A 27,762-nucleotide genomic window follows, 5' to 3' on the forward strand; every position below is an offset into this window, starting at 1 on the left:
TCTTTCTGTGTTGGAGATGGGAGGTTTTGGCTTTCAAAGGCTCTGGAGGCTGATAATTCAGGGATGTAAAAAGGATGCCGTTTGAAGATACRAGTGAATTGGTGTAAAGATTGAAGCCATTTTTGCTTTTGTCACTGCAGTAGATTGGTCCTTCTAAAATATTTGGGCATGGTATTATTCACACTATTTTCCAGCCATGTGGATAGATTACACCTAAGCATGCACAAGTAATGCATATAGACATAACATAGGGATTTCTGTATTTTGGAGCATAAGGAAAACATACTTATGGATTTATATGAGGGCAACGGCATTGTGAAGTTTTGAGTAACATTAGTCAAGAATATTAAAAGGCCATTCCGCAAAGGAAAGTCATCACAGCTTTTTAAATATTGTAAGAAAAGAAAGATGATGGGAGCTCTTTAGAGTGTGAGAATTTTTCAAAATGTTGTGAGCAATTTGTGCAGCACTTATTAAAGTATAATGTGATCTGGAGAAGTTATAGACGTCTTTGTCTCTATCACAGTTAACTTACTATTTCACCATCCCTTATTTTCAAATAACACTCCAATTGCTGGAAATGGGAGAGTAGAACTTTTCATGTGTGAAATTTGTGATTGCTGTGCTTTGAAGTAAGATAACCAAACACGCAGGGTTTCTGTGTGTGCATGTTTGTGTGGGGGTTTTGTTGTTGTTTTTCTTTTCTTTATTAATTTTTATTTTTTTTGGAAGGCTGTCCTGCCTAATAAGGCAGCCTTTGAGACAGAGAAGCTTGAATCTGAACTAGCAGAAGTAGTTACTGTAATTTATAATTTTATAAAAGATAAGAGGTCATTTGTGGGGCATTTTGAAGACCTCTTCACTGCAGCTGCCTATGTAATAGTAGCCTGCAGATATAGGMCGTGGTGTATTTCTATCTCTGCTGCTGTTTAGCTTTACTAGGCAAAAATGTTTTCCCTACACAAGGCATGAAACTATGATCGTGTTTCTTACTGCAGCAGCAGAGGAGACTTTTAAATTAAAAATAGTGCCTTTTAACGTAGGGGGAATTCTTATCAGACAGATGATGTATCTTTAGGTTTTGAATAGCTTTCTTCATAGGGGATTAATCTAAAAATTTCTCAGAAATGAGAACAGGTGTCTGATGTTGTCCTAAGCAGTTGGAAAGAAGAAGCAGTGTCCTGGTTTTTGTCTTGTTTCTGCTAAGAATGATCCTTTATGACTTTTAATCCGTTTTATCAATGGTTTCTTCAGTAGCCTATCCTGCTTCTACCATAGAAAGCCACCAGCTTTAAATTTTGAAAGTATGTGTGTATGCGCRTGGACATGCGCACAAGCATTTATATACAATTTTGGGGGGTGCTTCCCTCACAAGACAAAAGTTTTGTGTACAGCAGACTACTTTGTTTCCTGATTATTATTTTTTTAATATCCTGTGTGCTGTGCAGAAAAGTAATAATAGTTCTTTAAAACATCTGTAAATATTTTGTTGAAACTCATTACCTCTAAGTGTGTTCAGATTCCTTTTGTTAGTCAAAGACCCTCTTTACAATGTCAAATTAGCAGGATTATTTGGAACATTTTTTTAATTTTCTAAGAACAACAATGCAATTTCTTCTACAGATACAGGTGACTTAACAAAGTGTAGGAGCCAGCTGGGGCTGTGTTATGGTAGGCGTGCTCATGAGATTTCTGAGAAATTTTCCTTTATGGTAGTATAAATATGTCTCTAGATTTAAAAACCAATAAAGTAGCAGAACTTGGCATTCATCCACAGTTGTCCTTAGTCTAGGATAATTTGAGTCAGGTAAAATATTCCACTTTAAAAGGACAAGGAGAGAAGCTTGGTTCTTTTGCAGGGTATTTTGTAAAAGAAACAACTGCTCTTGATGATTCAGATATTGGAACAACTCCCAGCAGAAAAGGATGTATTGCAGGCTATGAAGAATCTGGGCAAGGATGATGAATGTATTGCATGTCTTTTCTATATATTGTGGGCATATCACCTCAGTATACGTGCTATTTTAATATTGTGTAAAAAAAGCCTTGGTACAGATTCATTTAGAGAAAAAAAAAGTAAGCACATGTTGAAGGCAGGAAGGGGGGGATTGAATTAATGGCTGGACAAGCTTAGGGGGCACAAGTAAGTTTTCATAGCATGTTTGTACTTTGAAGGGAAAGACTGATATTAATTCATATGGAAATTTAAGTATAGCTAATATAGATTGAGATATTCTCTGCCAAAATGCACAGTAGAAAGCCTAGATAGACTATGTGAGGTGCTGTAAACAARGACGCTTCGAGATACAGTACAGAGTATGATGTAGAGATGTGGAGGTTGAATGTGTGCATTGGCCTTGGTTATTGTGGCGGAACCTGAAAATGATAGAAATTAAGGAAAGAGACTCTTGCAGGCTTGGAAAACAGCCTGGCCCTTGCTGCAGAGTTGCAGGGGGCCAGGCATTTGTCGTAGCTAACCGTGTCCCTGCAAAGGTCTCACGTATGCAGCTCGACTTCCCGTGCAGTTCAGTGTCCTATCCCATAGCAGAAGTGGTGACACCTGCTTTGCCAGTAGTTTCATTGCCTCTGTGGCTCCTTGGCTGCTGCCTGGCTGCCTCCTGGAGCGTGTGCTGGAGGCGACGACAACGGTGAGGGAGAGCAGAGGACGGTGGCCCAGGAATGCCCAACCTCCTTCAGCCTTTTACCATCTGGTGCCAGGGCTCTTCCAGGAGCTGTAGCTCTGCCATGCTCCATCGGAGTAGTGGTACGAAGCTGCTGAGGAGCCCTTACCTCTGATGACGAATCTTTACCTGGGGCTGCTCAAAAACTGCCGTCGCTGTATCGCATCCTAAGAAGCCATCCCATCCAAAAGCAGCTCTCTGCCCTCACAACCAACAGCCCCTAACCTGCCTGTTGTGCTGTTTCCAGTCCCATCTCAGTGACCATACTGTGTCACAGCATAACACAAACCAATCTGTGCGTGCTGGTTTTCCTTTGTGCGCCCAGAACAGGTAGCGTCCATGTGTGGCTGTGTCTAGTCTCCTTGGGAGTGTTAAGATCATTGATACTAAACTCTTACCACAATACATGGTTTAAATTCAATGGGTGTAAAGAGCTTTGAATCTTTGAATGCCAAAAAATACATTAATTTTTCATTACATGACAGTTCTAATAAGGCTTCAAAGTGATACAGATGCTTCTGGAAAAGTTATATTACCTTTATTTTAAAGTCCACTTCAAGTTAAATCCTGAGGTGCTGAAGTATGTACAAAGGGTTTTGATTCCCTTTAACATTCCTTTTTGTAAACTAAAATTTTGAGCAATCACTTCAATTAGTATAGCTCCCTTTTCAGAGGAATATGCTGATTTAATTATTTCTTCCTGCTTAATTAGTATTTAATTAAAAAAAGAAGAAGCATGAATGAAGATAGTCTCATACTATCCTGTTGCACTTGATCTTGTTTGCACTGCTAACTGTTTTTTGTCATTTCGGCTCAGATCCTGCAATTTGATTATTCTTAAAAATAAGACAGCTTTTAAAGGCTCCACGTCAGTGTCAGAACTGTGGTTTGCACCCTTGTGAATACTGTTGTTGCATTCAGTTTCGTTAAGAGTTTTATTTGGTAATGAAAAGAAAGTGTGGTTGTGGGTGGTATCGGTGGAGTGGTTGATGAGCAAAGTATGTCTTGTTTTGCAGATTAGCATCCTAATAAGGCAGGGATAGTAGAGGAGTGTGGGAGTAAACATCATATATAACTGAGATTCACAAGTTGTTCTTTTTTTGCATTCATACAGCCAATTGCAGAAGCATGCTATTTATTATTTTTGTTTTTACAAAATGCTTTCCTGTTTGTGAAGGTCCTGCACTCATAATGGTTATTTACCTGCATATTCCCACTGGCTCGCTTAAGACTGCTTTGGTAAACAGGGGTAGATGTGAAAATGCTTGGGTAAAGGAAATAGTCGAGTGTTTAATCTGAGGGTAAACTTTTGTAAGCCTTCCTTAAAACTCTCCATTTATGTATAATGCTACAGTCAGTCATGAGTTACATGTCTTTAATTCTTTTTGCTGAACATCTTGGGGCTAAAAAGAACTTGTCAGYTTACATTTAATTTATTCCAGGCTTTCGGATACGTTTCATGGCTGTAGAGAGCTTTGAACGCTAAAGATGATGAATGTTGGCACATATTTTCAATACCAAATTCCACGGTCCAACTGCAGTTATATTCTCAATGTGTTTAATATCTGGGTTAATGTAGAAAAAAAATGTCTAAAGTAGAGTGTATTTCTACTATCAATATGATGGCCTGTTTGCCATCAGTCCRTGACTCGTGATAAATTGACCTTGCCACAAATAGTCAGAGGCCATGCTAAAAACATACGGTGATCTCAGCATCCTTAATTCATTCYGTTTTCACTGTCTGAGGGATACTGTTTGCTTTTTCTTCATCCCAGTCATAAATAAAAAAAAAATCTGGCCTTATCTACAGTAAGTAGCAGGTTCTGATGTAGTAGCTCTCGATGAACAATTGCTGAAGCTGAAGCTTTTATCCTTCCCTTGTTAACAGCTTATATTCTTCTGGGTTGAAGTTGCAGTAAATTGTCACTGAAGGATCTTCTCTGTGTCCTGTGAGATTGTTTTCTTTTCTTTTCTTTTTTGACCCCATTATGATATTTTTTCACAGGGGTTTTCCCTTTCACCCTTCCTTTTTCAGAAAGAGTGGACTTGGAGCTAGCATGCAGCAGAACATCTGCCCCAGGAAAGAATTGGCGGCTTTCATGCACTTGCGAGAGGATTTCAGATAAATTATGTGTTATCCCAAAGCTAGATGCTTTGTCCAGAGCACATACTTCCAAAACCACTTCTCTCATGGGAAAGGTATATAAGACTAGGCTTAATAATGGGGAAACAAGTCAGCTTTATTTGCCTTTACCATAGCTCGAACCCTCTTCACCTGCTCTGTGAACAGAGCACCGAGTCACTGTCCCTCCCCCCGACCTGTTTGTAGCCTCATTGCAGAAGTTACCTGCTTTTCTAAAGTAACGTGACAACTGAGGAAGACGCTCGTGTGAATTCTTCACTCCAGAAGTGTTCACATAAAGCCCCTCTTTTCTGTCAGGTATTATAGGAAATACCTTTCTTGCTCTAGCTGTGCAGTTAATATTATTTTTAGCGTAGTTCTGTTAACGTCTATGTGAAAATAAAACCTGCACTTGATATCAGCTTTGTAGGTGTTAAAAAAGCTGATAAGAGCATTCAGGCTCCTACACCAAGGGCAGGGCAAACAAGTGAGTGGATCCTGGGCTGAAGAGAGTCATGTTCAGGTAGCTGTCTGTGTTTATCCAGACCCCCATAAGTGCATTTGATTGTCTTTAGTTGCTCACTGGAGAAGAAAGACCAGGCCTCAAAGAATTGCAGGAATTTAGGATAATTACCGAAGTAAATGCAATCAACCTAATAAAAATTAAAAAGCCAGCATTTAAAAAACAAACTAAACCAAAACAGAAGAACCCTCTTCCCCTCCTCCACCAAAACCCTGAAGCACAGTGGCCTCTAATGCGTGTTTCAAGACTTGGACTCTAGCAAATGTCATAGTTGTACAGTCTAATGCTGGTGCTCTCAGATCCTCTAGGCAAGGACTGTGTGGTTTCCTAAAAGTGCAGCTTCACAAGTACCAGGACCCATCATTTTGCTTTTGCTGTTTTTTTTTGTTGTTCTTGTTTTGGTTTTTTTGYTTTGTTTTACTTTTGTCTATGAAAAACGGTGTGTGCAGTATGCAGTGGACTTCAGCAAAGAAATGCCCGACTTTATGCTAATGTGAACTGTAAATGTGAGCGTGGTGCAGAGGCATGCTGTGAGAAGGCACTAGATTGGCTCTAAAAGGCATAACATTACTCCATACCCGTGAAATGGCTCTGCTGAGTCTCATTTCTGCTGTTGCTCTAACTCAGGTGTATCTGCAGTGCTTTGCTATTCTGTGTAGGTACACTTCATCATCTCAATCTCTTGTTGTTATGGCAGCATTACAAAACTTCCTAATCAAGAATGAGGGAACGCACTGTGATAAATACACCGAGGCAAGGAAAACAAGGGCAAGGCCTTGTCCTGAAGAGCCCTCAGTATGTATTGCAGAGGGCATAAGGCTAAAAMAAGACAAATAAAATGAACAGAATTTAGCTGAAATAGAAATCACTAATATTGAAGAGGAATTGAATTTTATTCAACTCACCAGAGTTTATTTGTGCAAAGTGTTAGCAACTCTGATTTTGTAACAGAAGAGCAGTAAAAGAAGAACATAGAATAAGATGTTACTGAGGGAATTAAAGAAAAAAATCAGTGCTCCTGAAAGTGTTTGGAGAGATGAATTCAGGAGTGGGGAGTTAGCAGAGGCAGCGCTTGGTGAAGAGGTGAAAACCAGGGCAAATGCAGGACCACTAGCTCAAGATTGTGTGTCAGATCAAGAGATGAAAGCCAGAAAATGGATCACCAGCATGAAAAAAGATAGCAAGTACAACCCATAGAAACTGTTAAAGGATGAAGGTACTGGAAAATGTAAGCGGATTCTATACACCCTTATGAAAAAATCACTTGTCAAGATAGGGATGCTATTGTAGGAGTGCAGAGATATCTTTCCACAGACAATTGTAAGAACTGCATACGCTGTTTTTTTTACCATCAGGTAGCAATATAAATATGTTAATCATAATAAATAGAGTCTGTGCCAGTCTACACGGACACTAATCACTGTTCCACAATAAGGTTTCCAGAACAAACGAACCAAAACCACTGACAGTTGAAAACTGGCTAATTGCAACAGTCTGCTAAAATTGAAATAATTATTCATTGACAAATAAGTAGCGTTAGTTCAAGCTCAGAATGAGTCTTTTCTGTAACCTATCAGTATGCAGGTCAGCAACAGCAGCATAGTGAAAAACTGTGTCACTGTTAGTGCACTAATATCCATCAGCTCAAACGATTGATGTAGATGTAATCACTGTCTCTAATAGAAATAAAGTCAGGGTAATGGAACATCGTCACAGGATCAATGTCTCCTGTTTTGAAAATAAACCCTCTCAGCTCTGCCTTTGCATTTAGGTACCAGCAGGAGACYGTATCATTCAATTCAATTGACGCAAGCCCTTAGAGCTCTGAATGATCTATTGTGGGAACATCAGGAACAACATACTGGAAAAAATGGAACGTTCCTGATCAGACTTGCAGGCCATATTATTCAGTGGGTTTTCCAGCAGTGAAAATGAGAATAAATCAGCTGGGAGCACAAACTTAGCACAGTATGGGGATTTTTAACTTCATTTCTTAGCTTCAGCTGTGTAGTTTCTACATGTTTTTGACCAAAAAGTTTGAACCATAGCACTTGGGCTCATTTTCAGTGATGCGTAGTCACAAGTAGAAGATGTTTTTGGATTTTGCTTCCCTTAGTCTCAGCAGAAGCTCTTAGTCGTGCTCATTTTGACCAACTCAAGAGCTAGTCTCATTCAGTTATTTTCTCTAAATTTTTTTACACAGTTTGATCCAAGCGAGGATTAATGGGTGTGCTCCCACATTCATCCATAATTAATTTTTCACTAAGGCTTTAATGCACAGGTCATTAGCAGTCACATATTTGCATGCTTAAAACTGGTACATGCTTAATAACTATGTTGCGTTGGATCTTAATCAACATAGCAGACAATGCTTCTTTCAGTTTTCGTCTTTCTTGCACTTGATGCCAGAAATCTACTGCTGTTCTGTGTCTAGATCCGGAGAATATTAGTGTGTCATTATCTCAGCCGTTATCCAGGAAAGCGATTTAACAATTTTAAAAACCCTTCTTGAGACAGGGTCTTTATGTTTGATTGCCAAAGTCTTAATTCATTTAAATTAGGTATTCCTAAAGGATTGAAACTATGTCTAAGGGGACAAGCGTCTAATGGCTTAAGAATGGAAGATCTACAGCTTGATTGACGTTACCACTGTTCCCGTGATGACCCCTCCAACAGGAAAGTTTTCACCTCTCCCTGGAGTAATGCCAAACATTTATCTGATGCTTTCCTCTCCCTTACAGTGTCGATATAGCTTAGTATAGAGCCCAGAAGGTGGATTTTGCAGGTCATCTCTTGAAGTCCATACTGGCCAAACTGATACCACTTCCCCAGGTAAATGCACTAATTCTGCAGATCAGTCAGAAGCTAGTTATCTCTCACCAGTTCGAGAAATGCCACGTTTCCAGTTCTGCTGCCATAGGCAGCTGCCCAGCTTGCCTGTAGGTAGGCAGCACAGTCTAACCCTGAAGGTCATCACATCAAGCTATGCTATTTCTTCCTTTCTGAAAAATTCCTGTGCTGTCTGGCCGGAATTAGCTGTTTGATCAAGGAGAATTTCTTAATGTTTGGTTGTATTTTCAGGTGTGCTGGGAAAGTGATTTAAGTGTTGAAAGAGGGTTATGATTAACTTTTTAAATACTACTTCTAGACAGTTTTGATTTGATCCTAGTTGGACTGCGTTGGTGGACTTGAGCCTTGCAGTTCCATGCGTAAAATCTCTTCTCTGGCTGCTTCTGCAAGAGTGTGACAGGGAGTTTGGGTCTGGGATTTTTGGAGGGAGCGAGGGGAAATTGCTTGAATTTAGTAGTCAAAACTGAGACAAAACTTTCTTCCTATGGTTTGACTGGCATATGGATGCATATTTTGAGGAGCCAGATTTGGCTTTTAAATTTTGAAGAAATAACGTACTTGTTCCTTAAGAAAGATGTTTCACAACTACCTCCATTTTAAGAGGATTGCAGTTAACATGCAGAAAAGTTGTGCCTAGAAAAATATCTATTTTCCTTGTCATCTAAAGAGTTGAAAATTCTTTAAAATATTGATATGATTCTACGGAGAGAAGATCTCTCCCCCACACCATTTCTTCTTGCGGTGCATTGTAACAATGAAAAAAGAGTTTGAGAATCTAAAGAACATTGACTAAAGTGTCAGTACCAGATATAGCTCTATTTCTGTAGCCAATCTACAGATTTACAAAATACAGCTGCCAAGAAAAGCATTTTTAAAATATGAAAAATCAAATAAATAATGTAATTAAATAGTATTGTGAAATGTAATATTATATCAATGTTCAGTAAAATGGTAACATGTGAAACATTTTCATAACGTTAATGGTAGCTACAAAAGCTTCAGAACTTTACTGAGTCTTTGCACAGACTAGTCTGTAGTATCATTCTCCTATCACAGAATAAATTATTTAAATCTGTATCCAAAGTCATTAAAGCATTTTTAATTTAATAATAGGAAAGCCTTACAGAAATTTTGAAGAAAACCCATGTACTATTTTTTGGATTCTCTTTTAACAAGCCAATTAGTAGGCAATTTTTTTTCATTAAATTAGCTTGATGTATAGTAATTTGTTCTGTATTATACAGAACAATTATTTCAAAAGACTTCATTAATGGTTATTTGTGCAAATACGTCATATTGGCCAAAGTCAATATCCCATATAACCTAAGAGATGTATATTCAAGAAGAAAAAAGAACTCCAGAAATAAAAGCAATGTATAATTTTTCATTTGCTCCAAACATTTTCTACATTTACACTTAGGACTGACCCTTTAGCGTATAGACTTCCTATGTGCGTCTTTTGTTTAGAAGAATTTTGGCTAAATGTGGAAAACAGAACTGATAGAGATACATACATTTCACATGGTTTAAAATGAGTTAATTTATCAGAAACTGTACAGTGAGATCAAGTGATTTTTTATTTTTATTTTTGGTTGAATCACTGTAGGATGCCCTATAGCTGTCCTAATTTCAGGAAGCTGTATTTTTTTCCTTTAGAAAGAAGAGAACTGCTAGTTTTGTTGCCATAGTATTGGAAATGTAATTCTGAATACGCTGTCACTTGTCTCTCTACTATAACATCCGGAATCCCAGTCTCCTGGGTCACACAGCATATGACTTTGGGGAGGAGATTCGTAGTTCAGTAATTAAATACTACTTTGCTCTAGGCAAAACCAACAAATAGGCTTCATCTGCAGCTTATTTTGTAATATTATTCAGGACTTTGCTTGGTGTTTTGGGGGACTGACTGCTCAGATAAGTAGACAGTGACTGTTATTTTTAACTAAGGTTTTGGGTGGGTTTTTTTTTCCTTTCAGGGTTGTAATTCTTGTTCTTCAGAATATTTCAAACTGGCTTTGTCATCTTATATRCTCCGTACACTCAAATTGGCACAGAAAGATGGAGACCGTTCCCATAAATTAGGTCACTAAAGCTGAAGTATATAATACAAATATTTATTGACTGAGCTAAGGAAAACAATTCAGATTAGGAAAAGAAAGTCTATTCTTTAGTGTTCGGAAATGAAGGTGTATTCCAGAGATTAAAAGTAAAAGCAAAGCATTAGAGTTAAAAGACGAAAATGTGAGAAGCAACTCTTTTTTGTTTTTTTTTTTTTAATTGCTGAAAAGAAAACTAGGAAAGCTCTTGGCCATATGGGAAATCAGTAAGAAGGTTCATTAGGTAAAATTACAGATAATTTTTTATGCAAGTTCATATTTGACGTAGCTTATCAAGTTTAAAACCAAAAAAGGACATTACAATAACAGCAATTTAGAAACAGAAGTAAGAAAATGAGGTAATTTTCATTTTGAAATATATTGCAACAAAGCTTTTACACTTAATTTTAAAATGTTTTCCTTTGAATTCAAAAGGTTAGAAAGAATTCTTAATTATAGATTTATGAGATAGTAGGAGAACCTTAATAAGGGCTCATCTATATTGTGCCCAGTACGGCGTTGGGCCCTGTCTCTTGAAGGAAGATGCAGAAGAGCAAACAGGAGCGTTTAGAGCAATTAGTCAATACTAATGTTCATTTTAATAGAAATTGGTCTCTAATAAATTCATATGCAGAAGGGGAAAGGACATTGGTCATACACTGCATGCTTAAAAATATAAGAATCACCAATTTTTTTTTACAAGTTTTCTTTTATAAACAGCTTGTAGAGGGGTATACACAACACTTCTTTGAATTAGTCTTATTGAGTACAGGAGCTGTTTGGTGTGGACCCACCATAACTCGGGGAAGATTCCTTGGAAGACTCTTGTTTAGTAGAATAGCAGCCAAAATACCTCGGAATAGGTAGTATCTTGGGGAATCCCAGATTAAAACTWTGGTAGTGCGGGCTACTCTCCAGGTGAGTTTGGTGTCTGAACGAAGCTCTACTGCGACCTCACAAATTCCGGAGTCTGCCTGGTGTGCGGGGTTGAATTTAAAGAGCACCCTCTTCGTTTTCTTCATCACGTGTATGAGTTCTTCTGTCAAATAAGACTTTGTGGTATCGGTGCCTCGTTTTCTTAATCAACCTGGGTGCAGTTGGACAAGAGGTAGAGTTTAATRTATTTGCACTTTTTCCTGGCTATTACCTATCCCACGATCCACACTGACAGCAATTGTGTAGTTGTCAAGGTTCAGCAAATGCGTTTCCTGAACTGAAGGGATCCCCAATTTTGGTTGCAATGTATAACGAAGAGAGACTATGTATCATTGAGAAGACTTTTCTTTTTTCTTTTTTTTTCTTTTTTTTTTTAAGATAGGTAATACAGATGTGAAGCAGAATTGTAATAAAACCTTCCAAAGGGCGCACACATACCTTCAGGGGGTTTTGTTTAATTAAAAGACTAGACATTTCCAGGTTGGTTCTTCTCCCCCCCCCCCCCCNTCCTGGTCATAGAAATTGTAAGATTGGTAAACAGCAATAAAAAGTGATGACACTCCGCGTGCGCACATGCTGACAAAACAAAATATTTGTCAGTTTCTCGCAAAGGCGGAAAAAATAAATGGACTAGTGACAATATTTTTGTTGTACAAGATTTATTGTTTTTGTAGCCAGGCTTCTGTTTTCCATGGATAAATGCAGCCGTCTGTTTACAGCTGAACATTAAACATTTTTCAGAGCTACCCAGAGCTTTGGGTATTCCCTTTAACATATCATATTTGGTATCAAACWAAATTGATTGGTATGTTTGGGGGAATTATTATTGCCAACAGCCTGCCAGGCTTTTGTTGTCCTACCTAATTACAATGTGCTAGAGCCCACCTAAAACTGCAGAAGTGTTACTTGCTTAGGCTGTGGTTTGATGATAAGGTAAATATAACTATAGTAAATCTATTACATGTTCTAAAACTGTGATTAAGAGAAGTGAAGTGCTCATCTGGAATATAAATTTTCTCTGCCTATTCAAGTTTGTTCAAAAAAGGGCTATCAGGCCGCGAGCCCTATCAGGCAGCATCTGTCCTCCAGCATTTGGCATGAACCTGGAATAGAAATACAAAGCTAGCATAAACACGCATACTGGAATGATAATTTGTCAGAAGCGCAATCAGATTTGCAGTGTTGGGTACCCATTAGTCTGCAGATCCAGCGTTAATGGTAGTGGARCTTGACATCATTGTAACAAGTAACATCTAATGTTACTTGTAAATTTTACCCAAAATATGAAAGAATGTGAGTAGTCCTCCAGAGGAAGGACAGAGAATCATTTGGAAAACTATGATGACACATGTTGGTGTTTCTAAATTATTGGTTCATAGTCATGCGATGGAAAATTAGAGACCTGTGTTTGCTAAATGGAGGCTAAGTCAAAGTTGGTGTGCTGACCCTGGGATAAGAAACCTAATATCTTTTGAAAAAAATAGTTTAATGGCTTTTTTGTTTCCTCTCAGACATTGGTTCCCAATTTGAATGAGTGGATCAATTTGCCAAAAGCACAGAAGTGCTTCTGGTCTGTTTGTTGCTGATACAGGTTTTGTCAAGATCTTGAGCTCAACCTATGTATCAGACTGTTGACTTTTATGGCTGATATGTTTTATGGCTGGTGAATTTGGGGAGTTTAGGGGCTTTCTGTGGTGACATTAAGAATCATTGAGCTGTGGTATACTTCATCTTATGAAAGGTCTGAGGTTATGAAAATAGGAACATTTCTTGTRTCAAGTAGTCCTGGGATATCTTGATGCTCTACTGACTCTCATTCAACAGAGCTATTGTAAACTGTAGACTCATCCTCCAAAAAGGGGATCCAACAGATTACCAGAGTTTGCAGCCTGGTGATTTTGGATTATGAAGGGAGAACAGGGTTTGCCATGTGTATTCCTTTTTTTTCACACAGAGCCATTTCTGCTTTATGCAATGGGTCACCCACACCATAATTCAATTTTGTGGCCACACTGGCATTTCCAAACATTGCAGGGAAGTGTGTGGAGCGAGAGAGCCTAGGAACAGGCATTCGGAAGTGGACTTAGTTTTAAGCAGTAGATATTGATTCTGTGACACTTCTGCTATCTCAACTTTATTTCGTTGTACCAGATGACTAGTGTAGATTTTTATCGTTCCAGCTTAAAAAAATGCTTGCCAGAGGTGAAACAGCCACAGTCCTACCTCTCATAAAGTTGTTGTAGCAAATTCGAGGAAGAATGTGGAATTGTTATAGAAAAATATGATGGCTTGCCCTAGGGTGGAATTTCAAAATATCAGAGTCGGTTTGGAAAATTTTGTCTTTTGTTACCTTTTTAAATGGGGCTTTTGGGATAATGTTTGAGCTTTCAGCTGTGCCTCCATAAGCATTATTGAGACGCGCTAGGAATGGACCAGCAGGGTAAAGCAGCCTATGTCTGGGATGCRCTGTGCATGCTTGTGCATGTTTTCAGTGAGTTTACTTTGAATGATTTCTGGTCTGATCCCATGGACTGAATGTCTATGAGCGGTTCCTGGTTTAGTCTTGCCTATAAGGAGTCTAATTCACGTGTACTGGTACTGCTCCAAGATGTGCACCAAAAGCGGGGGCAAGCAGCTTTCCTTTAAAAATGCCCTTTGAACTGAAACAGTAGTGTGGCTGCRCCCTGCTTTTCTGTGTTTCCTGTAAATCCACATAAAGCTTTCGGGACAAAACTTGGAATTTTGGGGGAGGGCCAGAAAATATGTATATATCTAGTTATATAAATTTTTTTTTAGAATATATATATGTGTGTGTGTATATATATATATACACACACACACACACACACACTTAAGTATCTGGTTACATTTTCAGCCTGTATTTGTAATACACAATTGCAGACATTTTAAAATATTTTTGGTAGGCACTTTACACATTAGGCTAGAAATGTAAGACTGCTAGGAATTTTGTGTCAATTCTAATTATTCTTGGACTCTTTTCTGTGTTTTTTTCATTATTTAATTGCTGTATCTAAAATAAAGCACAATATTACTGTCCTGTTAAGTGCCCAAAATAAGCAGTCAACTGCACATGGAAATAGAGGATCTTGGGGAAATAAAGTAAAGCAACATTAATGAAGTAGAGTGGTGAATACGTGGAGTGGGTGTGTACATCCATGGGCGCGTGCATATGTAGAGGACCAGTTTATTTTTTCACCTCTGATTTTCTTCTCGTTTAGCTTGGTCTTTCCTCTTCTGTTCATGTTTCTGTTTAAGTTGACGTCACCTTCCAAACTTCTTCCCCGTCACCTTCCAGACCAACCCTGGGGCCTCGCCGTAGCATTAAGGAGAGCAGAGTTCACACGCTTCGTAGGTTAGCTGGTTTATTTTCCTCTGCATTGCTGTTTTTCTTTGGCAGACGTCCTCGGCCAGTTTAGTATAAAGCGAGGGGGCGGCCATGTGCGTTGAGTACTCGGAATAACACGGCTGGCTACTTTCAGGTCGGCGGTTGGCCCTGCTCCTCTTCCCTTGCCGTCCCTGTGCCGTCCGCACCTCCGTCTTTGCCGCAGGCCCCTTCCGCTCCCCGCCGTCGCGGACGGGGTTGTCCCTGCTCCTGGCTCCTCCGAACAGGGCCGGCCGTGCCCGCATGCCCGGGGCATCCGTCACGGGCCGCAGGAGCTCTGGGCTCCCCAGTGCCACCTAAGGACCTGTCTCAGGGCTCGTAGAAATCGCCTCTGTTAGTGCTGTGTTGGGGACTTGCGCAGCTGGGAGCCGATGGCRTTTCAGGTCATTCCTGCTGCTCCGTTTCCCCCAAACCCTGCCACGCTCCCCTGTGGGAARGCGGGAGGGAGCCCGGTTTCCAGGGCTTCCCCATCGGGTGCCATGGAGCTCATGCGCCACTGAGCCATTTCTGAAGCTGCCTGCGAATCCGCCCCTGTGCCCCGAGGGGGACCCGCTGCAGACCCTTTTCCGGGGACATCTCCCTTTGCCTGCTTTGCGGCTGGCTGCGTTGCGACGGTGGGCAGCCTAAGCTCGGCGGCCGGAATTGGGCCCTGTGWTGATGAGGAATTTGCCAAAGGGAAAATAATTATTGTATCCCCTCTTATCTGTCCTGCCACTGTATTTTCTCTTTCATGCGATTGTTTGGTTTCGGGAAGGGAAGGAGGCTTGCTTGGGATTGCTTGTTCTTTTTACAGTCCCTCATTTCCCGCCTTTGTGCAACAGCTTACGGGATGGTTGTTTCCTCGCGCGCAGATTGAGTGACTGTGCGGAGGTCTCGTGACGAAGGGTTAATACAGAAAGGAGCTTGCACAAGATTTAAATATGCACTTAAAAAAAAAAAAGATAAAGTAATATCTTGGTAAGAAACTAGGGACTTTTGCACCCTTTTCACTTGCACGTCCTCATCAGGCAAGTTGTGTGCTTATTTAACATATTTTTGTATTTTTTCCAAGTTGTTACCATACAAAAGCTAGTGTTAGACTGCCACCTTTTGACAGCTAGGTAGGAAAGCATTTTTTCATGAGCTAAATGGCAGTACTTGCCTTTACCTTAACCCACACCTTGCTAAAAACACTTTAAACCAGCCTTGAAAATTTTTGCTCATTTGACTTGGGCAGGATGAATAGCACTTCTGACAGACAAATAAGATGTTAGTTTTCTTCTTTAGTTATGCAGCTAAATAAGAGATGGCAGGTACGTTTGTCTGGCATTTCGGCAGTTCTGCTTTGAGGGGGGAGTCCTCTCCGTACGAGTAATATGGGTCTTTTCCGTAGCAAATAGCACTCGTGTCTGATTTCTACATTCTTCTCTTTTTGGATGATGCAGGGAGGTTTTAAAATCTGTAATAGATTGATGAAACAAGTGTTACCACTTCTGTATGGGTGTAATGTAAAAAGCCTTCTGTATCGGCCTTTTAAAATTTAGTTGCCTTTTCCTTAAGGAGAATATAGTTCCTCTTCCTATGGCTTCTCTGCAACTGTCAATTTTAAATAAAGATACAATTTGCATCAGGCTTGACAATAAAACATACCTGAATAAAATTAGGGTTTGGTGCTATGAGTGGTACTAGGATTGGTTGCTAATGCATGAAACAGTTGCAAATGGCATTCCTTCCACACACTACTCAATAAATGATCCCTAAAATTATATTGTAACCCGAGAGGTACATCCAGTGCATCAAGCCTTACTGGGGGCTCTGAATGGGTGGGATAAGGGCGATATCCGTGTACCTGTAACAGCTGAGTTGCATTAGCTAGAAGTTCTTGTACTGGAGCTTTGTTTGTTTTTTGGCGAGGGGAGATGAAGGATTTAAGTAGATGTGTATTTTTAATTTCTTAAAGAAACTAAAACCACCTTCCTCCCCTGCGCACCGCAGCGCTCTCCAGCTCAAGTTGTTCTGTATGCAGTGGTGCACGTGAAAGCCGGATTTCAGTGGACGTGCCCAGCACCCTTCCCGTGTGGGATAACCCCAACTCTTGTCCTCACCATGACCAAGCGGGATGTAGGTGTTTCCACCCTGCGCYGCTCTCGGGCTCCGTCCGTTGCCCGTTTTTGCATGTGTTTCCTAGCCCTAACTAACATGGTGCGGCTTTGTCCTGTTTCCTTAGGAAATCTTGCTAGGAAAAAATGCCTGGAAAGAATATGTAAAGCCTTCTGCAATTTGGCAGGCTTCTGATGCGGCTCATACTCTTTTAGGTTTTTGTTGCTTACTGCTGCATTCATGGCTTTCCCCCTTCTAGCACAGGTGTCAAGTGACCTGACCATGAAGCCACTTAGCGGAGAGTTCGCAGCACAAACTTTTCATTTTGAACAATACAAGAGAACCTGTTCTCCCGTCCTTTCTTCCACAGTATCTAGGTCAAACTTTTTCTAATAGCCTTAGGAAAATCGCTTACCTTCTTTGACTTCATTTTCATAGAAGGTAAGGATGGTGGCAGCTGGCTAAAAAGCTGGAAGGTCTGCTGATGAAAAGTGCCAGGCGATGTTACAGATAGGAAGTGGATTGCATTTCATGCTCTGTTCTGGAAGCTGATGTTTTTACTTGTTTACTTGATGTCATGGAAAAGACCAGGATTTCCATTTTCAGATATTCAGAAATCATGAGAATGCTCTCAAAAATAAGGCTTAAAGTCAGATAAAATTAGAATACTGTAATGCATTATTTGTCTTGCTAAATATTTGCCACTAATAAAATCAAGGGGAAATTAAATACATACCCACCTATATTTTAAAGCATTGATTAAAAGCATAGAGAAATGTTAATAAAAATGCTCTCATTGAACTTTGTCACTCATTTTCTGAATTACTTTTGCGAAGCATATGACGATGATGTTCTGTAATTTTTAGTGGAAATAGTTGGGGTTTCCTTGAACAGACAGTGTTTCAGCACATCTTGCACCTTTTTACTAGAGCAYGAGTGCCTGAAAATTGAAGTATATTAGAAAGTGAAAGTAAGAAATTGCCTAGATACAGAAGTGAAAACAAATACTCCATCTTTGATATCCCAATAGAGAGAAATCCAAATTTTGAAAAATGGATTGCATAGTAATAATGTAGGTTAAGTGAAACTCCCTTGATTTTTTTTTTTTTTTTTTTAAACATGTGAAAAGAGGCCCCTCTAATAGTGGTGATGTCAGGCATAGTTTCCCAGTTCAATCTGCATCACTTGAGAATCTGGCCCTTTGATAATTAAGGTACTTGTGAGACAAATGGCACTTTAAAGATTATGGTAGACTTATTTGCATTATAAAATAAAACGATTGTCGATGCTTCCAAGAAGTCATGCACTTTATAAATATAGCACTTGTTGAGAAACGTGTTAGTTGCTGAAAATGTTTAATTGACCTACTTTTTCATTTTCAGGGTTGTGTCCTTTGTTGTGACCTCATGGTTTAACTGGGAATAAAGATGAGTATAAGCAGTGATGAGGTTAACTTCCTGGTATATAGATACTTACAAGAGTCAGGTGAGTTTTTTAATTCTGGTTATTAATGCATAATTTATTTGGTATTCATCTGCAACTGGCTTTATTGACTGAAAACTCACTTTATTATTTTGCTAGTAGGTGTGTGCTTCTGTCTGACCTGTTTCTTGGTGTTTGTTCTCAACAAGGAATGAATTCCTGCCAAGTTATCTTCTGTAACTTAATCAGTTTTAGTCATTTGGAATTTTTAGATGGCAGTCAACCAAATAAGGGCTCGCTCAATTGCTAGAAAAGCTTTTGCTTGGAGAATGTTTTTATCTGCTGGATGTCAATGACACTTTGCGCTCTGTCCTTTGGGGCTACTTGGAAATAAATGACAACTACCAGAAACACCGTTATTTACCGTTCTTTCTTGAAGCACTCAGGATCATGGTCCTGTGAGCTGCTCTTGCATGATAAAATTCCTTGAGTTTTGCTGTATTTCAGAGGAAGAAATGGCMGCTGAGACCATGTGACTCATATAATTTGAATCTAAATACAGATAAACAGATTTTTTTTTTTTTTTTTACCAGAATGACTCTTGGACTCTCAGAAGTCTCCCTGCAGGATGCTTTCTTGGAGGATTTAATTCTTCAGYATAAGGCTAGCAGAAGTCTCCTGCTACTTAGTACTAAGAGCAAAAGACAGTTGAATAATGTCAAACTTGCAAAGCAACTTTTTTCCTGTCATGTAGAATACAAGAATAATTTACTATTCCYTTAGCCTATTTTAAAAACTTCCAAAAGGCAATATGACTGAAAATCAGGGCATGTCCCAGTGTATGAACAAACGATGATTGTCAGCTGACAGGAGGGAATGCAAGCTTGGCAATACCTTAAAGTCTGTGTTTTAAAGAAGAGGTAAACACAGGTCTTCAGGTGGCACTGTATGGGATCAGCCTTAATGTATATATATGTTACTTTGCTGTTTCAACATCTACTGATTCTTAGTTTTGTTTAGTGGTTGCCAATGAGAGGCTTCAGGCTTCTTGAAAATGTGTTTGACTGCAATGTCTCACGTTAGGCACACTTATGAAAAAATTCAATGGAGTAAGAATCCTTTACCCAAGTTAGTTAAATCAGCTCTTACTCAGTAGCTGTCCAAATTACTAGGTTTGTATGAAGAAAAGAATCTGAGAATTTTAGTAAAAGGGGGGGGGGGAGAAGGGGGGGAGCCAAGCATTTTAGTAGCTCAGGGGAATTCTCTGACCCAAGCGACTAGTTCAACAGAGCTTCTCAGATTCCATCTGCTTTTCAGATTTCATCCTAGCATRTTGCTAGTGTCACTGACCTGAAGACAAGTTCCACCCTTTTGTTAACGGAAAAGGATCAACCTCTAATGTCTTTATTTATTATATTGGCGCAGAACAGACTTCTGGTTTTGGAGAATAATGTTGTATGCAATTCCTAGGGTTAGAAGAAGTAATACTCTTGTTTATATGTCAACTCGATCATCAGTAACAGGTGACATCCCAGTTCTAGGTATATGTTTGCCTCGACTCATTACTTACATACAGCYGTGTTCTTTGGGGTGAGATTTTGTGGCTTTAATGTACGCGCTTTTTGGTTAGAGCTGGTGGAGACTGATGCACCATCTGTCCGCTGCTGATGGACTTTGCAGATTGAGACAAAGAAGCACCAGAAGCAATGGTGGATGGCAGAGTTTTTCAGTCTTTTCTGCTTGTCAGAAGAAAGAAGAAACTCATTGTTCCGCCTGAATTTACAGAAAACTAGTATAAGTTCTTATTCCAGTTGCAGATTGCTTTTGTCACAGAAGCCAAACTTACCAAATTACCTTATTTGAAAGTCTGCAGGCAGCTTCTTAGTTACCTGATGGCAAAAATGCAATAGCTTAAGAAAAAAATTTCTGTGAGAGTAATCTTATTTTGCTGAAACAATTATTTTTTTCTAGGTAAAATTTGCCTTTTTAGGGCAATCAAATAAATAGCAAGCAACTACCAGTGTTGCACCATTACATGCTTCCGGCTTTGTAAGGAGTAAATAATACTGATGTACTTCTAATTGCCAAAGCATAAACAATTATGACAGCAATGTACCATGAAGCTAATTCATTTTATTTTCATGAGTAATAAATGAGTGAGAACAGGAAAATAACATATGCATCTTGGGGATATATATAAAAATAAAATATATATACACCATATATATACTTTGATAAAATAATATCTAAATATATGYAAAATAATATGTATTATTGCATATTATATATTTTATACTTTTATATTTATTCACACATAAGTGTTTTGCTAGTAATAATATTATAATTAATAATTGCTGTGTTTACATGTAAACTTAGTTTTTGTCTTTTTTTTCCGTTTAAGCTAGAAACRTATAAGAGGAAATAAAACTAACAGACTCTGTTTGGAAGGGTTTGGATGAGTTTTTCCTAGTTCATAAGCTTGCTAAAATTTTGTATTAACTTGCTCAGATTTGTAAACAGAGGATTTTACAATAGTTTCACAAACAGCATTGTATATCTATCCATCAATTCTGATGTTTTTGTCTTGTCTTTAGGGTTTTCCCATTCAGCATTTACCTTTGGTATAGAGAGCCATATCAGCCAGTCTAATATAAACGGTGCTCTGGTGCCACCAGCTGCTTTGATTTCCATCATCCAGAAAGGTCTGCAGTATGTAGAGGCAGAAGTCAGTATTAATGAGGTAAGGAGGTTTTGCCTGTAGGAGCGTTATGTCCTTGCTTGCAGTAAGTTTGAATGTTAGTGCTTTTTCTTAACTTTCTTGTATCCTATTTATTTACTTTTACTTCAGATTCCTTACTGCTGGTGTTCACCATGACTCCAGTGGTGGAACCAGAATGGAGTGACATAACTGGGTAGGGGGTCTGCCCAGTGCAGCCACACAACACCAGGCATGGTGTTCTGGCTCATTACTTAAAGGTCCGTTGTCTGTAGAGTTTTTACCCTAATATAATGTTGTAGTAAATCCAGAAAAGTGCAATAAAATAACAGTTGAGACAAACAACCTCTTAATTTCTGTTTCCGTAGACTTACACTAGCGAGGTGGGAGTGAGCTGTGCAGCTCTGCTGTAGGTGACATGTCTTTGTAGTGAAAGAACGAGGGCCAGAGAAGGCAAGGAAATCCAAACAGAGGAGGGGGTTCAGTTTGTGGCAGGAAGGACGAAGCTATATGCTAGTTTGCCTCTTGCCTTTACTGGCTGATTTATCTTGAGGAGGTTCTATTACAACTTGATTTTTAAATTGTTATTCCGTCAGTACAGAAAGTTATGTATCTTACTGGCTGATACTGCAGATACCCTCAATTTCCATTCGCATTTATGTCTGCAAGGTTAGCAGCCTTTGTACATGGCGGTTATGTTACAGAAGAAAACAGATTTTTCACTAATTCTGCTGTCTTTCCAGTCTCCTTTGCATCTTCTTTCGATACGTAGTTTTCGCAGTCCCAGTGAAACAAATCCGTTGCCTTAGGAAGCCTCAGAAAAATAAAGCAAGTTATTGGAGTAGAAGAAGGGGACCCTATATTTATCACAAGGAATCCTTTTAGATCCCCAAAATAGATCCTTACAGAGCCCTAGCATATGTATAAGGGTATTTTTAACTGGGTCTTGTCCATTTCAGGATAAAATTCTTTGTTATTTGAAAGCATGCCAGCACTGTTTAAAAAAAGAAAGAAAACTAGTCAACTCTCCAGCTAATGTGTTTATGGAAAGTATTAGTTTAATAAGATAGAATAACTTCACAAGCCAGTGACCCGACTTGCAGTGTTTGCAGCTCTTCCAACAAACCATTAGATTTTGTTACAGCCACTCATGTTTGAAATCATATTCATAGATAGCTTACAGAATTTTTTGCTTTCGCAAACAATTTTGCAAATGCGAAGCATATAACTTTTGATCCCAGATCCTCTGCCAGAGGTCTGCAGTGGCTTTTTAACATATTTATGATGGCCACTTAACTTTAGACTAAAATTCCAGTCCTAACCACAAAAATGATGAGATATTCAGGGTATTGCTTCCAGCACCATTTGTAAACTGTTGCCTTTTTATTGTATTAAATAAAAACTTGAGTTTTTCCTTGAATTTTTGCCCATAACGTTAATTCATATTTGGTGTTGTCTTTTCTGTTTTTTTCCCTCCGCTATAAATTAGGATGGTACCTTGTTTGATGGTAGGCCGATAGAGTCTCTCTCACTGATAGATGCAGTAATGCCTGATGTGGTACAGACAAGACAACAGGCCTACAGAGATAAACTGGCCCAACAGCAGGCAGCAGCCGCTGCAGCTGCAGCCGCAACTAACCAACAGGGATCAGCGAAAAATGGAGAAAATACTGCAAATGGAGAAGAGAATGGAGCACATACTATAGCAAGTAAGTTGAGACAGAAATAAACTTTACCTAGGTGATGCCAGTCCCTTGTCGTTTATCATGGAGGCTGTTAATAGGCCTCAATATTAGCTCGCAGGCAATGAGGTAAATGTACATAGGTGTTGTAACCCTTCAGCGTGGAGAGAATACCAGCTTTGTAAGTGATACTTGAGTAGATAGTGTCTCACCTTTGGACTGTCCCTGGTTTGATATTTGGAATTGTAGGGCAGGTGGAGGTGAGCTCCTGAATTCAGTAATTCCCAGGATACCATTTACCAGAGTCTTACTTCCAGTTCTGCTCTCTTCCTGTCGTATGAAGGTTTTCACAAAGCCCTGAGAGCTCTTGGCTGAAGAGGAAAAAAAAAAATCAAAGACAATTCCTCAGCTTTGTCCCCCATTACGGGGAAAGAGGAGAGGACTCTGCTAATCCTTAACTGCTTAAAACTGAGTATTGCTTATGGTGCTGCAGCTAACGCTACTTTTGACACAGGTTCAGCCAACCCAGCGAATCCTGTAACCGGTTCTCTGGTCTATACCAATTCTCTGGTGTATAGTTTTCCTTATCATGCTAAGAAGATCCTGGATGCCAAGACAAATCCTGTGTCATTTGCTTCCTTTATCAATATCAGTTTTCATCATTTGTTATTCAGATTTACTTGATGCAACTGCTTGCAGGTTTTGTTTATTCATTGGCTTATTGAACTGTACCATTTAGTTGTGTCAAACAAAGGAGTTTTATTTGTCATCGCTGGTCAAACAAACATAACAAAATCAGGAAAATAATAGGAAGAAGGTTTCACGTAAGACATTAAAATGAGATTTTGCAAATATTCTGGAAGCCCGAATTACATATTTTACATTGAGAATTACAGAAGAGCACAAATGCACCTGAAGCAAAGGGATTTCTGAGAGAATATTCATATCAAAGTCATATGTAAGTTCTACATTTTGCAGGTGGATTTTACTAGGTTTTTTTCATTATTACGTATAATAAATAAACTTGGAAATATAATCTTTGGTTTAAACAAAGAAGCTCTATACTTTGATGCTTACATTTAAAAATCTCAAAAGAGTATTTCTTTGTTAACTGTGAGCTGGGTAGAGTAACCTAAAACTTCAGATCTCAGTTACTGTTAAACGTGATATACCAGCAACCCCTACTGGCTAGTACACCAAATTATACTGGCAKTGATTCTCTATAAGTGAAACAATGTTTTATTTGGTACTCTTGTCTTAAAAATATGCATGTTTAATAGCCTTTTCTGTTTTCTCACATATACAAGCAGTGACAGAAACCCTTAATTTTAAATTAAGCAATAGATGTGATTTTTTTTTTTAAACCAAAGTGAATAAATTAGAAGCAGGTGAACTGTTCAGCATTTTTTATATTCTTCTGTGTTTATTCTCTGTGTGAATTTATTTTTAATAATACAAAAATAATTGATGGTAGCTGGCAGGAAAACTGTTCTGTCAGATGAATTACCCCCAGTATATTTTACAAAACAATATGGATTCAACATTACTTCCACACAAAAAGCTATATATTGCCACAATTTCACAGTAATTGCCAATGCAGTTTAAAAAGCTCTGCTATCAGTTTACCATATCACCAAATGTTATCATATTTAATTAAAACTGTTTTGTAAATGAAGTGTCTGAAATGTAGATTTAACACCTGTTTGATTGCCTTTGCCGAAAAGATAGATTTTGAAAACTAATATGTCATTAATGTATTTTTAAAGAGCAAGATAGACAAATAGCATATTGTTCTGTGCAGTATAACGTCTGACAAATTGGGAGTACTTTTAAAGTCACTGTATATTTTTTAACATAGAAAAAATTAACTTTTGTCCTCAATTTTGAACTTTCAAAAGTAAGTCCATTTAGATGCTGAGGTTTAGAAGGAAGGTTTCTTGCATTTTTAAAATTTCCCTCTGTTTATAATACTTAATAAATTGGAACTTAAAAAATAAAGGAACATAAGATTTTTGTCAAATTTTCGTCCATGTACACTGTGAATTACTTATTATGCTCATTCCAAAACAATGTTGATCATGCAGTAGTTAAAAAGTATTATCCCAAAATATTAAAATCCCCTTCTCTCTACTGTTGTTTCCCATAATGCAGATAATCACACAGATATGATGGAAGTAGATGGAGATGTTGAAATCCCTCCTAACAAAGCAGTGGTGCTGCGTGGCCATGAATCCGAAGTATTCATCTGTGCCTGGAATCCCGTTAGTGACCTCTTGGCCTCAGGGTACGTGCGTTGACCAAAACGGTACATTTATCACCACCTCCAATTGGCTGTATTTTGCCAACAGGGTGTACTGTCTCCTGGTTGTAGTATTTCCAGTTTCTCTTCCGCCACTCAATTTTTAATTTTGTTTTATTTTCCCTTCGGCACATTTCTTCTTGTCTATGAACTTGGTGGCATCCAGCTACTAATATATTTTGGATGCCTTTTGGTGAAGGGGGACATGCTTTCAAAAATCTAGAAAAAAATATATAAGTACAGAAAGAAAAACAACCTCATTCACATGTGTAAGCATAGGTATCAGGGAAAATGTATTTCCTTAAGTATATAATATTAACATTTGCTGACATATTTTATGTGCTTATGGTAATAAATTAAAATAAAACCTTCCCCACTTCTGTCTACATCAGATGCTACAACATTTGCTGTTCTGAAGGGGAGGACCTTTTTTGAAAGAAAATAATAGAGAGGGGGGTTTATATTTTCATAACTGTTTTGTAGATCTGGAGATTCAACAGCACGGATATGGAACCTCAGTGAAAACAGCACAAGTGGCTCCACACAGCTGGTACTTCGACACTGTATACGAGAAGGAGGGCAGGATGTACCAAGCAACAAAGATGTGACATCGCTGGATTGGAACGTAAGTAGAGGTTATGGTGTTCAAAATCCTCTGAGAAAATTGTATTTGTAATTTTGCACAGTCAAATTTTAAGTAACAGTGACTATGCATCCTCTGTTACGGCTCCTGAAATATTTCTATTTTTGAGTTGCRTCGTAACTTTGTGTGTTGTACTTAAGAGACTTCTTTTTAGTAAACTGTGGTCTATTGGATAAATTTCAAGAATCTTATGCAGAAGCCTTCTGCCTGCAGTTTGCTTTGTGCTCCTTAGCTTTGAGTTGTACAGTAAAAATGATGATAATAATGACGATAACCTTTTTGCTGGCAGAGTGAAGGTACACTTCTAGCAACTGGGTCCTATGATGGATTTGCAAGGATATGGACTAAAGATGGTAAGTGAAATGCTTTTAATTTCCAGTAAATTTTCCTCATTGTGACTTTAATTTTTTTAATATATTCATATCAATATAAATTTTCAGGTAATCTTGCCAGCACCTTAGGGCAACATAAAGGTCCTATATTTGCGTTAAAATGGAACAAGAAAGGAAACTTCATTTTAAGTGCAGGAGTGGACAAGGTGAGATGATCTTTGGTAAAAATTAAAATTCTTTACTTCACCGTTATGATTTAATTGGAAACATCTAATAACAAAGCCATAGAAAGTAAGTAACTAAATTAAAATAAAGTCATGGGAAATAAACATGTACTTAAAAAGATAACTAGCCATGCTACCTAAATTTCTTGTTTTRCAGTAGTTTATTAGAGTATTTTAATTCATTAGATTTTATCATCCCTTGATCTGTTCCCAGTTAGTTAGAAAACAAATGCATTGAACACAGCAACATTAGACCTTTGTAAAAGCAAATCATCCAAAATTTAGTAAAGCACTTAATGGAAAGCCTCAGGAAAAAATCTTACTGGAGAAATAGATTCTGACTGATGTGGATATCAATCAAGCCTGAGAGTGATTAAACAGGTTAGAGCTAGGATAAAAGACAGGTCTGACTGGGGAGGTGGCAGTAGTGTAATGCCGTGGAGATCGTTGTTTAACGGTGTTTTATTTCGTGTGTCTAAACAAATTTAAAAACTCACAAAGTCTTTAAATTCAAAGTTGTTGCTACTGTGGGAAATTTTATGAACGGTAGTAAGGACACACAGTGATGAAGAATAGATTTAAGAAGAGTTCAAAGACTAGGAATAGTTGTTTAGTTTTTCCTCAATTTGTAACTGATCCAAGGTGCAAAGGTAAACACTGGCTTTGCTCTTAATGAGAATGACAAACTGCAAGTTCAGTAAAATCACAGTTCCACAATACTTTAGCTGTCAATACCACTGAAAAGCCTTGGACTTTCTCCTCTGTTTATTTATATAGCTGGTTTATCTGCGTTGCTTTTAACCTGGTTTGCTTTAGTGCCCAGCTTCACAAATGCTTGTGCTGGCACAAATGAAGGGAAAGTGAATGTCTCGAAGCATGGAGAGGATGGGTTACTTCTTTCGGCAGCTATGCTGGCTTATGCCGGTTTTAAAATCTTTGCGGAGGTACAGCATTATTTTGCAGAAAAATATCCTGGAGGAGAGAGAAGCCTTATTGCTTCAGTCAGTAAAACTCATTCAACGAGCTGAGATTATGCTTTAAAAATATTCTGCATTAGCAAAAATATTAACTCAACCTTATGCTTCTTTTTCCATAAATAATTTGTGAAGTCAGTTCATGCCCCCACTGAATTCAGTGTCAGAATTGTCATTGATTATTGTGAGGTAGGTCAGGAAAGTTACTATATGATATAGCTGTTATAAAATATTCATTTTGTCATATAATCTTTTGTGCATCAGAACGCTGTCGGAAGTATTGACAGAGAAGAACTCAGAACAAAATTACACCTATACTTAAGAACCTGAAAGATTTTATTTATGAAAACTTAAGTGTTTATATTAAGCTCTCCTTAGGGAGAAAGGAGGGTATGTCATTGTACAAGTATTTGAAATTAAAATAGTTGTATGGAGTGGATTAGGGGAATATAAATAGGAATAAGGAAATAACTTTATCTCCTAAAATAAAAAAGAAACAAAAAGAAAAACCAATGAAAAAATGAGATGTTACAACATATTATGGCTCTCTTCTGTTGTAGATACTGTACACAATATATCTTTCAACATTTCCTTTAGTACTGGATCAAACACTAGAGAGATATAATCATGAGTAGGTTTGGGAAATGGAGAGTGGGCTTGGTAATCTGTTATGTAGGAATGGTGGGGGTGGGGGGAAATTAGCAATTCTAGAAGTGTATTTATTGTTTATTTATCTGTTTAATACAGACCACAATTATTTGGGATGCCCACACTGGGGAA

The 27,762-nt window shown here is 38.3% G+C and overlaps 1 protein-coding gene across 1 annotated transcript in view; it reads left to right on the top strand.

Moving 5' to 3' along the window:
- Window positions 1-27,762, top strand: part of TBL1XR1 (transducin beta like 1 X-linked receptor 1) — a 120,880-nt gene that overhangs the window by 83,688 nt on the left and 9,430 nt on the right. The window contains exons 4-11 of the mRNA XM_026061144.1: window positions 18,073-18,175; window positions 20,707-20,852; window positions 22,318-22,537; window positions 24,662-24,794; window positions 25,293-25,434; window positions 25,742-25,805; window positions 25,893-25,990; window positions 27,730-27,761. Coding sequence (XP_025916929.1) covers window positions 18,118-18,175; window positions 20,707-20,852; window positions 22,318-22,537; window positions 24,662-24,794; window positions 25,293-25,434; window positions 25,742-25,805; window positions 25,893-25,990; window positions 27,730-27,761 — 893 coding nt within the window. The 5' untranslated portion in view covers window positions 18,073-18,117. The remainder of the gene's footprint in view (window positions 1-18,072; window positions 18,176-20,706; window positions 20,853-22,317; window positions 22,538-24,661; window positions 24,795-25,292; window positions 25,435-25,741; window positions 25,806-25,892; window positions 25,991-27,729; window position 27,762) is intronic.

This window comes from Apteryx rowi, unplaced genomic scaffold, assembly GCF_003343035.1.
Source record: "Apteryx rowi isolate R43461 unplaced genomic scaffold, aptRow1 scaffold_10, whole genome shotgun sequence".
NCBI lineage: Eukaryota > Metazoa > Chordata > Aves > Apterygiformes > Apterygidae > Apteryx > Apteryx rowi.